The sequence below is a fragment of the Nymphaea colorata genome, chromosome 10, assembly GCF_008831285.2.
Source record: "Nymphaea colorata isolate Beijing-Zhang1983 chromosome 10, ASM883128v2, whole genome shotgun sequence".
Classification (NCBI taxonomy): Eukaryota; Viridiplantae; Streptophyta; class Magnoliopsida; order Nymphaeales; family Nymphaeaceae; genus Nymphaea; species Nymphaea colorata.
The window spans coordinates 11,951,101-11,968,174 of NC_045147.1; the positions used below are offsets into that span (position 1 = coordinate 11,951,101).

The window sequence follows — 17,074 nt, forward strand, 5'->3', positions numbered from 1 at the left end:
TAAGGGGTGGAAACCAAGCCAGCAGGATGCCGCCAGCAGCTCCATTAGCTGGAAGGAACCCGAAAGACAGTTGACGCAACAAAGTACGAACACAAGAATGAGAGATGACAGACATCTTGGTCTCAACCACGATTAGCACCGAAAGTTCATGCTGACGGACCAAAGAAGAGAGATATCTACGCCGATAATGGGCACAGAGGCTTCACACATTCCAACACGCAACCCTCATGGGGAAACCACGTGAAGCGACGCATGCCTGGCCGCCCTAGCGGCACCGGGAGGGAGGATGGAGGCTGCGAAAGCCCCAATCCTACGCAATTCTTGCCGCAACCTGGCCAGGCTGAAGCGGGAGACCGATACCACAGCGGCAACAAAAAAGGAACGCAACAAATCATGTTGCTCCTGCGAAAGAAATACCTTAAGAGCGGGCAAGCGCATCTGAGAGGGAGATGTCTAACTCAACATCCAACAAGAGGGCAACATGTGGCAACCTATCGGGCAGGGAGCGGCCAACAACAGGTCTATTGGTGGGACCAGGCAACTTAGCAGGGGAGGACAGGGGGTCAGAGGTGGACGCAGAATCAGACGGAAAAGCGGGGAAGTCCGAAATCCTAAATATGAAGAATGAGAACGACTTGAACAATTGTTCTTAAGTTGGATCAAATTGTCCTAAGAGGTCCAAGGGCATGTGGTAGGACTTATTCTTCCTATGAAATCTGGTATGAGTTGAAAAGAATGTATGTGTCTAGGTCCAGAGCATGCATATAACAATTAAAAAGACATTCAGACCAGTAGGGTTCTTCTCAAAGGAACTAGCAACATCGCTTGTATCAGCTGTAGCCCAATGGAATGAAGGAAGACAGTGTCAAACCGGAAGCAGCCTTGATTGGAGAGCGAGCTACTTTTCACACATGATACAAGCGAATGGGCCATCCATCGTTCAAGATAGTGCAGTATGTTATCAATAAATGGGGTATTCCTTTCCAAAGGGAGAAGAATAACAACCTTTGTGAGGCCTGTCAAATGGGAAAAGCTCATGCTCTACCCTTTGACAAGGACACTCAATTAGTTAAACAGCCTCAATCGTTGCATGGACACTTCTAATATGTTGCTTGGGTTTATGGTTATTTATGTTTCACATGGATTTATATTTTGAAACATAAGTCTGAAGTCTTGCTTGTGTTTAAATCTTTTCAAAGTATGATTGAAAATAAATTAGAGTGACGCATCAAAGCAATGCAAAGCGATTGGGGTGGAGAGTATAGTTCGCACGCCTCCTACCTTAAAGAACTAGACATTGAGCATAGGGTGATCTATCCGCACACTCATGAACAAGCCGGCAAAGTAGAACACATGCCCATGTGCCTCACAAATTTTTCGGATTATGCCTTTCTAACTGTTGTTTATTTGCTAAACAGGACGTTGTCACCAGTTACAAAGATGCAATTACCATATGCTTTGCTTTTTGGACAGCAGCCAAATTATCAGTTTCTTAAGGTTTTTTGGGTGTTACTTGTGACCATATACTCACAATCTTCAGTTTTGCAGTAAGAAATCCTTATTCTTGGGCTACAGCAGACAACATAGAGGCTACATTTGCTATGATCTTGACTCTAGACGAGTGTACAGAAGTGGCCATGTGCGTTTTAGTGATCACCAATTTCTGTTTCATCTGCCACAGCCCTCGCAACCTTCTACCTCCCAACCATCTTCTACATCCAACCCTATCATCTCTATACCTATACCCATGTTTATTCAGAATAATAATTCACCTTCTATAGAAGCCAATTTTATTCCTAGTGATACCATTCACATTGAGACATATCAGAATGTCCCCCCACTAATCCAAGCTAGTGCATCTGATCCTATGACCATGCCCGAGACCTCCATCGAGCCTATCACACATGACGTTACACCTACACTTTCCCAAAACCAACTTGAACCACCTCCATTATCACCACAAACCCCGGACCCATCATATGATCACTCGTTCCCAAACAGGCTCTTTAAAACCCCAAAGTTTCCTACCTATACACCTTCCATCCCATGTTGTTGACGTTGAACCTACCAATTTCAAAATGGCTTACAAACATGGTCAGTTGTGCAAAGCAATGGAAGAAGAATTTTCAGCTCTAATATGCAATGGTTCATGGAAACTGGTTCCTCCAGCGCCAACATACGATCACATTAGCAATAAATAGGTCTTTAAGATCAAGAGAAAATCTGATGAATCCATTGAAAGGTACAAAGCTAATCTAGTTGATCATGGTTTTACCTAAGAAGAAGGAATTGATTATTTGATACTTTCATTCCATTTGTTAAGGCACACTTTTGTCTGTGCTATTCTCACCATTGCAATTTCTTGCCATTGGTCCTCACGCCAACTTGACGTTCACAATGAGTTTGTCAATGGCATACTATATGAGGATGCTGATGTGCAACAACCACAAGGTTTTGTTGATGACAAATTTTAACACTATGTTTGCAAGCTTTTCAAGACCCTGTTTGGACTTAAACAAGTTCCATGGGCATGGTACCATCACCTCAGTGACTTTCTTTTCTGGCTGGGCTTTACTTCGTCCAATATTGACACATCATTTTTCATGAAATTTCAGGGCAAGAATGTGATTTTTATTCTTATTTATGTTGACGATATTATTATTATTATTATTACTGGAAGCTCACAGACTGAACTTGCAGAGGTCATCACTTATCTCAACCATGAGTTTTTAGCATTTGCACTATTTCCTTGGTATGGACTATGGAGTTACACTCTCTCTAAAGAATACAAATGCCTCTGCCATGTTTGGCATCAGATAGAATCCAGATCCAGTTTCTAAGAGTTATTACCCAAATGTGGCGCCCACTAGCAGGTAATTAGTTTCTCCTTGTGTATCAGAATTATCGGAATCTTATTCAAAGGCAGGTCCTCTAATGATAACGTTGAGGTGTGTAATACAAACTATGCCATATCCAGATAGAAAACCTTCTCGTAAGGTATCTGAACCATCTACATATCCATTAAAGGGGATGGGAACACTATAAGAGGTACAGCTTTATGTAGTGTTATCCCGAACTTGGCGTCTACGTTAACTCGCTCTGGTTCGATCCCCTGCGGAAGCTCCCATGAAAAGGCTTGCAGCAAAGAAGCGAGTACCAAGTGAACCATTCGGTGCCCCAACGCCATGCCGACGCACATTCTCCTTCCTGCTCCAAAGGGGATGAATCCAAAGGGGATGAATTGGAAGTTCTTTCCTTTAAAATCAATGTTTGAACTGATAAATCTCTCGGGAGTAAAAGACGTCGGGTTTTCCCAGTACGAAGCATCACGGCCGATAGCCCAAGCATTGACAACCACCTGGGTGTGTTTGGGGATGATGAACCCACCAACTCGTTTAGTGACATCTGCTCGGTGTGGTATGAGCAAGGGAGCAGGCGGGTGTAGCCTTAAGGTCTCTTTCACGACCGCCTGCAAGTATGGGAGCCGTGGGATGTCCGACTCTTGGACGACACAATCTATGCCGACGGTCTGTTTTATCTCGGACTGAGCTGCAGCCATCTTGTTCGGGTGGCGAAGAAGTTCTGTCATGGCCCATTCCACTGTGATGCTGCTTGTGTCGGTTCCAGCGACAAAGAGGTCCTGTTAAATGCACCAAGATGACAGGGGCTTTTATAAGATGACCGTCACAGATCGAAAAAGGGAGAAAGTACATATTAGTAATTGTTCCTTGCCGAGCAGAACTGTAATTTCAAAATTTTAATAATAGCAAAAATATAATTTTTAAAATTTTTTATGTATGTTAAACTAAGATTTTTAAATTTTATATATATACTTTTTATTTTTTAAAAAATGTGAAGGGAGACCTTGGCATCTGCTGGCACCCTTTTTTCCATCCCTATTCATAGAGTCGCTAGCAGACACCAGCATAAAAAGGGAGTTGTGGAAATCCATGTGATTATCAAAAGAAGGAAAAAGTTAAGATTAGTGCACATAAAATTTAAAAAAAAAAAATTGGAGGAGACAATATCCGAAACCCTCTCTCTAATAATCTTTTGGGGGATAGAAATCTATTAATGTGTTTGGAGAATAGAAAGAGTATTTTATCTTACCATACAAAAAAAAGTTTATGAAGTTATTAATGGTTTGACATATATAAAAAGAACGAGAGTTTTGATTCCGGTCCCAACAAACTGAAAATATCAAGGACAAGGTGAGATAAAATACAGTTTTGCTGTAAAAAAATGAAAAATTACAAAAATACGTTCAATACGTAATTGCATTTAACTGTTAACAAGAACATAATGAATTAAAAAAACCCATATATAAGCGTATTGTTTGTTATATTGATTTCTATAACAAATTGCAGAATCATCACTTGTATTTTTCGCTCATGTAAAAAACTAAAAGGTGACTAAACTACTCGCCAGGAGGCGCTTTTGGATGTATTAAGAAAATTTTGTTAACAAAAAAGCCCACCAATACAAAAGTTGATTTGACCTAAAAAAATCGTAGTTTTACCTAAATCCTGAAAAATATCCACATTTGAAGGTAGAACTTTTTCTTATTTTGTGTGAACAGTTTTTTTTTTTTTTTTTACGTGGCTTCAAGATCAAGGTGAAACTTATTCATTTAATATTGAAAAAGTTGTCACTACCTTCACGTTAGAAAGATTGTCCATCTTCTGAAGGCAAAATTTTCTTTTGTTTTAAGATCGAAGTAAATGTTCGCTGAGGATCTGTTTTGAATACATGTAATTCTTTATTGTAGAGCTGAAACTTTAGTTCAATTTCGACTAAGAGTTTCAGTTGTAGACAAACACAGAGTTTTCCCGTGACACAAACACACACAGAGTGCTTTAATCCGGAGAGTTTTGAATCTATTATGGAGCTTTAGTACCTAAACAAGTGAAACTTGAATGTTGAAATAAATTTTTTGCTAATTAATTTTTTAATACTTAAAACAAAGTCTCAAGAAATCGAACGATAAAGTAAATAAAAGGTGAAACAAAATTTCAACAAAAAAAAAGTACATGGCACTAAATGCGAATTTTAAGCCCAGTGAATAGTTTCATAATTCAAACAGGGCCTCGCAGGATAAAAATTTTTAGTTTTACAACTTTCCTTACAATCCAATCTCCCCAACTTTTTCAACCTAAAAGTGGATCCATTTTTCATGAATTTGACTCTTTCCAGTATAATAGAAAAACAAAAGAAACTCCACTACTTTTATATAGAAAGTAACTTGAACCTATATTTAGAGAAAAAGAAAAAAAAGAATCCAACGTTTTCCAAAAGAAGAAGACAGAAAGAAAAAGTAAAGGATGATTTGATAAGGGTAGGTGGAATCGGTACCGTGATGATGGGCTTGATGTTCTGTCTAGTGAAGCCGGAGTTTGGGGTCTCCACAAGTCGGAGCAGCACGTCCAAGAAATCCTCCCTCTCTTTCTTCCACCCTTCTGTTGCAGCGCCATGCGACTGGGATCGCTTCTCCATCAATTCGTCAAGGATAGCATCCGTTTGCTTTAATAGAGTCTGAACTCGCCTTCTAAGGCCCTGAGGATCCACCAATCTTAGCATCGGAAAGTAGTCAGCAACGTTCGGCTTCCTGCCTGCCTCTATCAACCCCCACAACACGCCCTGGAACTCTCCCGTCGACTCCGATTCCAAGTCCACCACGTCCTCTGAGAACACTGTACTGGACAACAAATTGAGAGCCATTTTGAAGACGCACTGACTGATGTTGACCGGACGTCCGGCCAACGAAGCCATGTGGATGTGTTTGAGGAGCACTCGCACCTTCTCCTCCCGGAGCCCCCTCATGGCCTCCAGCTTCTTAGGCGCGAACAACTAGTTATTGCAGACGCGTCTTATTTCCCGCCATCTCGGGCAATTCTGGTTCATTATGATGGACGAATCGGGGTAGTCGCACACGTTGACTGCATCCATGATGGTCCGGCCGGCAAAGTCCTGGTCGTGCTTCAGCAGAACCTCCTCCGCCATCTCCGCCGAGGACACCACCACAGTGGTCGTCAGCCCAAGGCGAAGGCTCATTAGGGATCCATACCGCTTGGAGAGCTTAGCCAAAGACTCATTGGGCATATTGCCAAGCTGGAACAGAGAACCGACCACCGGCAAACCCACGGGGCCTGGTGGTAGCTTGCTGGTTTTCCAAGAAATGAGATGGTAGAAGATGACAAAGGATAGCAAGATGCAGACACAAGGTACCAAATCACAAAGGGCAGCCATTTATTTCTGCTAGCTGCTATTATTTGTTCCTCTCCCTTCATTCTCCACTGCCTTGATCGCTTTATAAAAGGCTCCCCGGGCATGCAAGTACGTCATTTAATGTCACACCATTCCAGACGGCTCCCAGAGAAGACAGACACTGATCAATGATTATCGCTTAGTCACTGTTTGGCAATGGAAATAGTAACATATTATTCAATTATACCTACCCCACAGACTGTTCGTTAATCACACGATTTCATGTTGAGGAACATAAAGTAAAATTAGTCTTAAAATGTAACTAGAGAAAAACACACAAAGTTGACAATGAATTGGCTGTAAATATTGAGATTGAGGTACCTCTCTCTCTCTCGCGAGTGCGCTTATGCATGCAAGGTTCCAAGCGCAAATCGCTAATTATATACATAGCCAAATCGCACTCAAACTATGATACATGTCAATATATACTTAAGAAAATGAAATTCTTTACATGTACAAATAGATTTAGGTGCATGTCTTCTTCATTGAAAGCCATACTCATGGTATTTAAGGACTCATCCTATATTATCAAACTATCAACCATGTGGGGATAGTTTTTAGTAAGACAACTATTACCTCCGTTAGAAATAGATTTAGCCAGTTCTATCTTCTTTCCTCTCTCCTCCCCCAATTTGGTATCAGAGTTAGATAATAAGTTTGTCTAAGTATAGTCTAGATAGTCTCATGGAGCCTATTCCAGAGACAATAAGTGATCTAGCCAGTTCAGCTTCGGGAGAAGTTGGTGAAATACTTATAAGTATGTTTATTTTCATGTTGATGGAATAAAAGATTATTTTCCTTACAAGTTGTTGTTAACTAGTTGATTGTGAAGCATGTGATAGTATAAGTTTTATTTCTATGTTTTAATAGTTGCTAGAACCCCAACTTATAATATAAGAACATTGGTAAAATAAGAGGTCTTAAGGTGTAACCCAAGAGGCAGAGACCCAGACGAGTACCCACAAACGCAGAGGCCGATAGGGGAAAGCAGAGGCCGATAGGGAAAAGTGAGATGGTCATATGATGAAGGAAACACTTGATAGAAGAGTCTTGAGCCAATTAACTCTTATATTATCAAAAGGGATATTTCAATTATTGCAAAGTGATAGTTATATGACACTACAACACATATTCTGTAATGAGCTTGTTCACACTTCTCAGATGGAAAATATTATCTCCACATACATGGAAAAAACAGAATTTCAAAAAATACAAAATGATTTACAAATACTTTTAGAAAATAAAAAAAGAATCAGTTACCAGTTAATAGACATAATAAGGAAAATGGATAACAAAAAACCAGAAGTACAAAAGGTAGAATTCAAACATAATAAAACTTATATATCAGAAAATATAGTAAAAAGAGAAATAAAATATTTGGTTGCTATGTATAACCCATATCTTATAATAGGATGAATAATAACTGAATCTTTCATATAATGAACAAAAACGAATATGAGATAGCATCAACTAAAATATTTAACTTTGGACAAAAATGCAAAATCATAGAATCTTTCCTAGATAGAAAATTCCTAGAATTAAATAGAGATGATCTGTATCTAATACTAGATGAAGAAGAAATGAAAACTGAGACAGTTCTATAAAGACTAACAAGACTAAATGAAGAAAACAGACCTAAAAAAGGAAAGATGTAGCAAAATGAAGGTTGTCTTGTCGATACATCACAATCGGTGTATGGTTGCCCGGCGCATCTAGAAGATAAAATGGACAAAGTAATAGAACTATTAGAAAAAATGATAATACAAATAGACAAAGGATTCGAAACAGTAACTAAGGAACTAACATAAATAAAAACCCAAAATAATCAAACAATAGTAAAATTAGATTATCTGATTGAACAAAAAACCGAAATAACAGAGATAAATATGGTAAACACAAATGAAAACATATAAGATCAATAAATCGAAACAGAAAACTATGAACCATGTACAACATATACTGATCTAATAAACTAACAATAAGATATGGAAATTAATATAAACACCACTCCTAAAGAAGGGATAAAAATAAAAGAAGAATATCATACAGATCCAAAAACTTACAAAGGTAATCCTAGTAGAAATAAACATTGTGACGAGTATAGTAAGTCCGAAAGATGGGATAAGATATGGCCATCTAGATTAAAAACAAAGTTTACATAAAAGATTATTAAAACAAGGACTTAGATAATACAAAGGATATATTACAGAAACTATAGATATGGAAGGCGGAAATAAGTAAGAACATAACAGAAAAAAAGATACATATAAAAGATGTAGCAGTCTACATAGAAAATTCATTTGTAGGAAATGTTTATTTATGGTTTGAACAACTAGCTAGTATTGCCAAAGACTCGCTAAGAGCCGAAACAGACAGTATAGGTACTACGACAATAAACCCATTAGAAATCCTGAAAAAATATTTAGGATCTATAAAAGCAGAATTTGCACACTCAAATATTGACAAAATATATGAGGAACAAATAAAAGTTGAAGCCAAACAAATTCTCCTAAATATAACTATATGTGATATGTGTTATACAGAACAATATATTGAACTATTTAGTAGATACTATTATCAAGCATGATTAACAAATGATGAAAAAACCAAATATTTAGACTTATTCTTTACAAAATTACCACAATAACTAAATAAAGACTTCCAACAAAATAAACCTAAGGAAGATACAAGAATAGAATTCTTAAGAACGTGGTACAAAATAACTTGCGAAAATTACATAAAAAATAGAAAATTAAAACTAATAATACAATCACCATGCAAATGTTGTGCAAAACACAAAACACCTCAATTAGGATGCAAGACATACTATGAGAAGAATAGGAAGAAAGTAAAATAGTATAGAAAAATGAAACATTTCGATAATAAATATAAAAATTACAAGAAAAAATATCCTCGAAAGAAGTTTTATATTAAAAACAGAAACAAATATCCTAAAAATCCTAAATCATGTAAATGTTATAATTCTGGAAAAATAGGACATATAGCAAGAGAATATAGACAGCCAATAAAAACCAAACTATTCAATATTATAGAAGAAGGCTGTATTAAAATAGACAATATTAGTGAAACAGATATATTGGATCTAGAAACAATATACGAAACAGATAACAGTACTGATATAAATTCAGACTCAGAAAATGATGAGTAAAGAAATAGAGACACCACAAGAAGTAAAATATCAGGAAGAGCTAACAGAAGATTCTACAATCCAAAGAATTATATTTGATGATAAAATATTTAAACAAATCGAAAAACAAGAAATAGACATTAATACAGAAAAAATATTCAAGTTTCCACTTATACGAAAAATACCAGTTATAAAAAACATACTAAAAAATGTAAAGAAGAATATTATATTATAAACCAAAGAGAACATGTCATAGACATAGACCAAGCAACAGGAACAATGAGAGTACCATTAATAAGTAAACAAAGTAGACAAGAAGAGTTAAAACAATTGAAACTAAAAACACCAATGAAATATGTATATTTCGAAGGAATAGAGATTCTAGTTAAAGCTTGTTTTAAAGAATGAATTGGCACCCCATTAGAATTATATTTATCAGACGATAGAATAATATACCCAGCTAAAAAGGCAATTATAGCAAAAATTAAAGGAAATCTAATATACCAGAAATTAAAATTCATAATTAAACCCAATTATACAATCAAGTTAACAGATCAAAACATAGATAGAAGTTTGGTATTATATTGAAAACTATCAGAATTAAAATTAGAAAAAAGATGTAAAGTAATGACAATAAAAGGGAAAAATATGTTTGTACTAACAAATAAACACAAGATTTCAACCAAAGTAAGAACAAATGACACCATCCAAATAGATAATCCATTCAAACAATTAATTACAATAATACAAGATGATGAACCATAATATTTAGAACATGAGGAAAGTGAACTACAGATAATTAAACAGAGACTTAGTGTTAGTAACAATGCTGAATCTAGACGAAAATATAATCAATTTTATGTCATAGGAAGTATAGATGACAAATTAAGAAGGATATTAATAGATACAGGATCAAAAAATAACTATATAACACCAGACATAATGAATAATGATATAGTTTTACCAAGTGAACATCAATATAAAGATATACAAGGTAACATCTTAACAAGTCAAGGAAAAGTTAGTAAAAAAATAATTATCTCCAATTATACTTTTGAAATACAAAAACAAAGGAATGATGAAAATTCTGAAATTATATTAGGAAACAATTGGCTTAATAAATATGAAAACTACAAGATAGAAAAAGATATTCTTGAAATTCAAAGTATGGGAAAACGAATCATAATACGAAGAGATTAAATGATTAACAGGATAAACCATAACATGTTCAAAGAAGAATGTAGCATACAATGTAACATATGGACAAAAGAAAAACCAGCACACCTATTCAAATTATACATACTCATTAATAGATTTATAAATAATATAAGAGAACATACAGAAGAACGGCAAGTTATGTATGCATATTCTCCAACAGATGACTATCAAACTATGGACTATGATGATGAAATACTTTGGAAAAATATTGAGAATAGAATGTATGGATAAATGATCAAATTAGAAAAAGGTATAACTTACATAGTACCAATAAACATAAGAGATAGAAGACAAATAATCATTACAAGGAATAAATGGATATTATGGTTAAAGAAAATGATCATAGTAAAACAATTTATAGATAAACTTGTGCACAAAGTATATGATAAATGGATAAGAGACATCAGAAATATAGAATTAGACGAAACAATGTCAAACATATCCTATGATGAATCAGAATGTTTCCAAGAACTAGTCTAAAAGCCTTTAATAAAAAATGCAGACAAAAATATAGGCAAAAGATAGTAGACAAATTCTTAACATACTGTTTAATAAATAGGTTCAAAGGTAAACTAGCAAAAAAATTTATAGACAAAAAATTTAAGAAATTTCAAAGAAGTTATAGGCAAGCTCAAGTAGCATTACAAATATTTGAACAAGAAAGACTAATAGCCCAAACTAATTACATAACCTTTGTAACTAACAAGTATAATCTAACACATAATTATAGTTATAGACTATATGGCCAACCCAACTTTAATACAGATAGTGAAGACAGCGAATGAATATAACCAAAGACAAATTCATCTATATACTTGCAAAAATCATACCGAAAGGATATAATATAGATATTATACAGCCTATATAGACACAGAAGCCCAGATAAATTTGTGCAAGAAAAATTGTTTACCAAACAACTTATGGGAAAAATTACAAAATCTATTAAAAGTAAAAGGATTTAACGGAGTCAAGGATACTATACTATACAAAGCTGAAAATATAATAATCCAAATTTGGAAAAAATTAATTAAGATAAATAGGATATATGTTTTTGAACTACAAAGTAAAGATATCATTCTAGGAATACCATTCTTAAATAATTACTTACTGATTAATATAATAGAAAAATATTTTATATTGACAACACCTTGTGGCGACAAAATAAGCGCACTAATAGTAAAAAATAACGAGAGAAAACAAACACCATGGAAAAAGGGCAGTAACCAAATTACACAATGATTGGCTAGAGAAAATTAACACAATAATGATACATGTATACAAAATAAATGAACTAAGCAACATAGAAAAAAGATTAGAAAAACTTTACTCAGAAAACCCATTACAATATTGAGAAAAACATAAAACAGAAGTAAAAATAGAATTAATAAACAAAGATAGTATAATCACACAACCACCATTAATATACTTACCTGATGATCTTAAAGAATTCGATTTACACATCCAAGAATTATTAAAAGGAAATTATATACAAAAATCAAACTCAAAACATAGTAGTCCAGCTTTCATAGTAAATAAACATAGTGAACAAAAAAAAGAAAAAACTAAAATGGTAATAGATTACAGAAACTTGAATGCTAAAACAAAAACATACAATTATCCAATCCCAAATAAGATTTTAAAATTAAAACAAATATCAGGATATCAATACTTTAGTAAATTCGACTGTAAAAGTGGATTTTATCATTTAAAGTTAGATAATGAAAGTAAAAACCTTACATCGTTTACAGTACCTAACGGATACTAAGTTTGTCCAAGTATAGTATAGATATTCCCATGGAGCCTGTTTCAGAGACAATAAGTGATCTAGCCCGTTCAGCTTTGAGAGAAGTTGACGAAATACTTGTATGTTTATTTTCATGTTGATGGAATAAAAGATTATTTTCCTTACCAATCTCCGCTATCAACCATATCATTGGAGTCATATGGAGGCCTAAAAGTCAACAAAAGCGGGTTCACTTTCCTCCCAATCAATCAAGGCCATTAAGGCTTATCTTGCGGCCTCCACCCAGATTGGTTGATTGGATTTTTGCCAGCTTACTGCCTCAAACTTCCTTTGTTCAAAGGTACGTTAAAGGAGGGTGTACACACTAACAAACGTACATGGTCTTTGTCTCATTAAACACGACTTAGCTACCATTTCTATCCATTGAATGTAGGTTTTTGAAAAGTTCTAAAGACAATCTTAAGAAGAAGAAGAAGCTTCATATTTGATCTCATGAAAGACGATAAGTAAATTAACCAAAAATGTTGAAAGAAATTTTCTACTTATTAACTTATTAATTCTTAAAAAAATGTCTCTTGAAATAAAAAATGAAGTAAATAGAAGGTGAAACAAAATTTCAACAAAAAACAAAAATACATGGTACTACATGCGAATTTTAAGCCTAGTGCTTAGTTTCATTATTCAAACAGGGCATCGCAGGATAAAAAATTTTAGTTATATTAAAGTTCAACTTTTCTCACAATCCAACCGGCGTCCATGATGGTCCGACCGGCGAAGTCGTCATCATGTTTCTGCAGCACCTCTTCCGCCATCTCTGCCGAGGACACCGCCACCATGGTCGTTAGCCCGACGCGAAGCCTCATGAGGGGTCTGTACCGCTTGGAGAGCCTAGCCAAAGACTCGTTGGGCATATTGCCAAGCTGGAACAGGGAGCCGACACCGGCAAACCCACCGGACCCGGTGGGAGCTTGCTGGTTTTTTGGCGAACGAGACAGAAAAGGATGGCAAATGATGACAACATCCAGAACCATGATACCAGACCACAAAGGACAGTCATCTCTTTCCTTCTACCTCTCCCTTCGTTCCTCGACGCTTGGTTTCGTCGTCAAGCAAGCCGTCCATGAATATCTCCACCGTCCTGTGACATCCATACTGACGTGTTGCATAGAAAATTAAATGAATTTATTCTTCAAATTAACCCTGCTTTATTCATAACTTTCCGTAGTAAGAATGAGGTTATCATTATTAAAAACACAGAATAAGCACCTTTTTTTGTGAAGGATAAAGACGAAAAAACAAAACAATGTCCCAGGAGTCTCGCACGTGACCGTGCTAATAGGAGGTGGAGGCGAGAGGATTCCTTCTCAGGTTTTGAGGGTCTCGCACATTGCCATATTCGTATAGGTGGAGGAGGATTGGAGAGGATTCGCTCTCAAATTTAAACAGCGTTTGGATGATATCTTTATCTAAGACAGTTTCATAAAATATTGATTAATGAATTCTAAAAACCTTATTTGTTTGTTTGGGGGGCACGCCTTTAACCTGGTTCAGGAAGAAGAGCTTTTCACTCCTAGAAAATTGGGTTTTGTCAAAACTGACTTTTCTTTAAATTCAGTTCTGATGATACCCAACACTCCAAAATATTGTTTTTGATGGCAAAACAATGTCTGCTAGAAACCCAGTTTTTTGGTGTCATCCAAACACTCCTTCAATTTTTTTTTTCTTTATTATATAGTTTTGAAAAACGAAGAGAGAAAGGAATATGTAAAAAATGAATGTTGTTTGCTATCTAAAATTATTTTTTCGTTAGTGGAAAATCAATGTTTGCTTTCTCTTAGCCCCACCTTTTGGTCAAGGGAGTTCTCAACTGTCTGAAAACTTTAATAACGAGAGAGAATATGTTCATCTGTTGTGGTTTCTTGTTCTCTTTTGTTCTGATTGATTTTCTTTGTGGTTTGTGACTATAGTTCTTCCTTTGATTAAAATCACCAAGTCGGCTGCTTATACTGGGCCTTTCATACTAGTAAAATTAAAACCTGAAACATAGAAACAAAAGGGAGTGAACAGCAACCCAGAAGAAAAAGCCACCTGCGGCTTCCTGGAACTGTTCTGCGCATTTTCTTACTGGACTCAAAGCCATTTAAACCACAAGAGAAGGAAGATCTTATCAGTTGTTTGAGCTCTTGTTGAATTTTTTGCTAAGGGGCACTCAAATCACCTTCTCAAGTATGCTGTGGGCACCCCCATATGATTTTTTAATATTATCATATAATTTAAGTGGTTTAAAAGAAAATTTTTGATTGGCTGGGGTGGGCCATTGCCCACACCGACTGTCAAGCATCTCCGCCACTAGAGGGAAAAAAACAGAAAGGAAATGAAAGGAAAAGTGAGCCATGAGATGTTTTGATGGAATGAAAGAGAGAAAGAAAATGAAAGGATATCATGGGTAGGTGGTTTGATGTTGAAAGTTCTCACAAAAGCTTCTCGAGAAAGGAGAGGTCAGGGAGAGATAGTTACTTGTGAATGGGCGCACGGTGCACATTAAAGGACTGAAGGATCTTTTAGTAATTTGTTAAAAATAAATATGTTTAATAATTTTTTTTTTCGTTTTTAATTTTTCTCGTTATAAAATGTTTTATTTTTCAATACGAACTAAAAGTATTTTAGTAAAAATATAATTTAAACTCGCTCATGAAAAATTCTTTAGCGTTGTGTTTTATTTATCCCCTTTGTCTACATTATAAACATGTTCTTTGGAGGGTATCCCTTGGTAGCCATTTGTAGCATGTCTGCCATGTTAACATTTTTGTACACGAAATGACGGAGAATTGCAAAATTTCATGGAGGATGTTCATGGCCTTTAAAAGCTTGTTGCTTGATATGCCTATGTAGATATTAAGATTTTCCATGTAATTTAAAATTCATTTTAAAAAATAAGCAATAATGTTCAAAAATAATATTTGCCCATGTAGGATCCGGTTTTGAGGAGAGGTTTATTTGGGCTTCATAAGAATTTTTTAAAGCTGCCCCACAAATCTCACCAAATTTTCGAAAATACTGTTATATTAATCTTTTTGTGTTCATCAAACCTCATTTTCATAAAAGGAATTTCGGAAAGAGGCTTACTGCCTTAATTTGAAATTTTAATAGCTTTACTTGTTTAAAAATTACGAGAGGAGGATTTCAAAGTTTTCAAAAAAAAGTTAGCAAAATTCAGATTTTACTTTCTTTTGCTAAGGTGAGATCCCATGGATTTTAAATTTTTATTAAGAGGGCTACCAAAATAGCGGAGAAGATCTTTTCTAATGAAATTGGAAAGTTTATGTTTGTCACTTTATTTGGCCTCAACCTTAGTTGTCAAGGCATCACCTAGGCATGCACTAGTCATCAGTCCACATCCCACGCTTAAATCCACCATTTATGCATGGGGTATGGGTTTGGTGCCTAGGTTGGACTGGTGTGCTGGTGCCTAATCTATTTGGGTGTTTGGGTGATTTTTGGCTCTGATATTTTATTTGGTTTGCTTCTTAAGACATATTATCCCTTGAATTTAGTTTAATTTTATTACAGGGAGTCTCATTTGACCAAGTGGTTGCAAAATTTATGTTGAAAACAGAGAACTTTTGCTATAAGTAACTCAGAAAACTACAATTTGTGCATAAATTAGATTGGCTAACAAGGCTATCTTTTACCTCAATTAATTGAGTTAGGATTGTAGGTGTGATTTGAGTTCTCCTAATATTTAAATTGAACAACTTAAGTCAGAGTCATGTATGCGTCTTTCACTGTCTTTCAAATTTGTTCATCTTCTATTGCCATCTACCATAGGTCCAATTTAGACAACACAGATTTCAAAGTATGTATTATTTTGGTTATTTCCTGTTTCATGTATATTGTTTAGAGCTCAGTTTCAGTTCTACAATGAGAAGTCTATCATCTGGTTTATTCTTCACTAAACTTTTCTTCTACTGTTTTATAAGTTGATTTTGATTAATCCTAACTTGCTAACATCCTAACTTAATAAAGAAAACATAAAGCTAACATTTTAGAATTAAAAACAACTAAGCAAAATTGTAAAAACTTTTGGATGCCTTTTGGGCTAGGTTGCATCTAGGCAGCGCCTAGACAACAAAGGCATCAACATGAATAATCTTGGAATATAAAAGACATACAGTATAGGAAATCGATAGAATGGGATTTGTATCTATGTCTTTGGTAAATAAAAATATCTTTCTTTATTGTAAGTGGATTTAGATATGGGTTCAACATTCTTGAAATATATATACATTATCACATTGGACTTGGATCTAAATCTAAATTGTTTTAGATACATCGGTTCACAAGATTATTGCTGTCAATGAATTTGAGTTGCATTGTCTAAAAGCATCTATACACGTTGCTTGGATTGATGTGTGGCTTAATTTGAGACATGTATGTGCATGCATCTATATGTATATGTGAAGGTAAGTCCAGACTTATGTACTGCATAGAGGCATGTGTTTGTCAAAATTTGGCTGAGGTCATCAGTATGATGGCTAGAAACTTTGTAACATGTCAATTTACTTCAATCTAGACATGCTATTTCAAAGTTGAGCACTTACAATGAATGAACTATATGAGCAAATATATATGCATTGAAAAGTACTCTTAGGTATATGGACTAAATCATGAATGCTCGTAATGATTAATGTATAATCTGG

At 35.1% G+C, this 17,074-nt stretch overlaps 1 protein-coding gene across 1 annotated transcript; it reads right to left on the minus strand.

Moving 5' to 3' along the window:
* Positions 1-2,883: 2,883 nt before the first annotated feature.
* On the minus strand, positions 2,884-13,471 carry LOC116263370 (geraniol 8-hydroxylase-like). The gene is given in 3 exon segments (XM_050080216.1): positions 2,884-3,640; positions 5,353-6,410; positions 13,115-13,471. Coding segments are annotated over 2 exon segments (1,524 nt in total). The 5' UTR covers positions 6,247-6,410; positions 13,115-13,471; the 3' UTR covers positions 2,884-3,010.
* Positions 13,472-17,074: the final 3,603 nt, after the last annotated feature.